The sequence below is a fragment of the Akebia trifoliata genome, chromosome 5 (assembly GCF_017979445.1).
Source record: "Akebia trifoliata isolate Shusen 1 chromosome 5, ASM1797944v1, whole genome shotgun sequence".
Classification (NCBI taxonomy): domain Eukaryota; kingdom Viridiplantae; phylum Streptophyta; class Magnoliopsida; order Ranunculales; family Lardizabalaceae; genus Akebia; species Akebia trifoliata.
Window position 1 is genome coordinate 33,657,812 of NC_141379.1, and position 1,533 is coordinate 33,659,344.

Here is a 1,533-nt window from a genome sequence, read left to right on the forward strand (position 1 = left end):
TATCACTAATTTGTAAATCACTTTTGATGGATTTAGAAGTTTCTGATTGAGCTGATTTTTTGTGAGGATGATCTTCTCATCATAGTGACCATCCTTGCAAAAAATCAGCTCAATCCAAAACCTCTAACCCTTACTTTGAAAAACGAAAGTTTTCTCATATGTTTCCTTATATGGCCCTTGAACCTGACCCATATATATATATATTTCTTTTAAACTAGGCAAATATTCCAAATTTACTTACCAATAGCTTAAGATTAAGGTATCAAAGGAGGCATACAAACAAATTCACAAAGAAAGCATGGTTTTATTAGCAAAATATGATTATTGAAAAAAAAAACCCATACTAGACTCTATAGATTATTTTCATTAGTTGCTTTAGAGAAAAACAAGGAGAACAAGAGCTCTTAACATTGTATCAAAGCCAGATAGCTCCGGCTTCTTTGAGCATTGGCACTAGAGATCCATTGAGATGAAGAGACATGACTGTGTTAGTGGAGTCTAACAATCGACCCCCAATGAACACAGCTGGTACCGAGGGGTTAAACCCTAATCCAAGGAGCGCTCTCTCCATTTCTCTTCCTCTAGGGTCTTGGTCGAGCTCGTGAATCGCTGGGCTCACCCCAAGTTCATAGAAAAGTCTCTTAACAGCATGACACATGCAACAAGTGCTCTTAGTGAATATCACCACCGCCTTCTGTGTCGCCAATCTCGTTACTCGATCCATTCCAACAAATTCAAACACTATGGAAGACAAACTCGTGGAATGTAAATTAAATTTAGAATCGGAATCGAAGGCTTAGAAGTTACGAAATTTGAATGAGGAAACCTGGTTAGGTAGCAATGTGAGGTTGGAAGTAGACTTTGATTGAGTCTTGGTTGTGATGAACTTGAGCTCTTGTGAGCCCTTATTTATAGAGACAGATAAGGGTGGTGGGTTTCATTCTTTAATCCAAAATATCAACAACAACAAAAAAAAAAAAAATGTTCCTTTAGATATTGGATTGGATGGATGCCTAGAATACTTCTCTTGATCATTTGTTTGATTATGACCCCCCTTGTGAATAACAACTTGTATAATATCCATATAATTTATGATACTCTCTTGAGATGTACCATCATCCCCTGGACTGCATATCTGATATATGATCCTCGATATTTGTGACACAAAACTAGTGGTATGGACATAAAGGATGGCTATAATCCTCATGAGGACTCTTTAACATCTATGGATATTTGAAAACATTGTAGAAGCTGACTTCCCTTCTTCAGCAAATGTTTGTTGCAACAATGACAATTATATTGTAATTAATTACATATTTATATTTTGAAAGATTTTAGAGATCTTTCATCAAAAAAAAAACAAAGAAGATAATTCATGATATGTCTATATCACATGGAACTCTCTCTCTCTCTCTCTCTCTCTCTCTCAGGCCCATTGAATTATGAATGTTTGGCCCACAATTGATGGGTTTATACACCATGTGGGCCCAGATATTTAAATGGGGTGAGCCCAAAAATTGTGCCACATGTTGG

At 36.4% G+C, this 1,533-nt stretch overlaps 1 protein-coding gene across 1 annotated transcript; it reads right to left on the reverse strand.

Annotated features, from left to right (window-relative positions):
• Window positions 1-283: 283 nt before the first annotated feature.
• On the reverse strand, window positions 284-941 carry LOC147402405 (putative glutaredoxin-C14). The gene has a single exon (XM_086441634.1). The coding sequence runs from the start codon at window positions 722-724 to the stop codon at window positions 416-418; it is 309 nt and encodes a 102-aa protein (XP_086297760.1). The 5' UTR covers window positions 725-941; the 3' UTR covers window positions 284-415.
• Between the last annotated feature and the right edge of the window lie 592 nt (window positions 942-1,533).

Excerpts from the sequence above, each read along its gene's own strand:
- LOC147402405 (XM_086441634.1), bottom strand. The coding sequence starts at position 724 with ATGGATCGAGTAACGAGATTGGCGACACAGAAGGCGGTGGTGATATTC.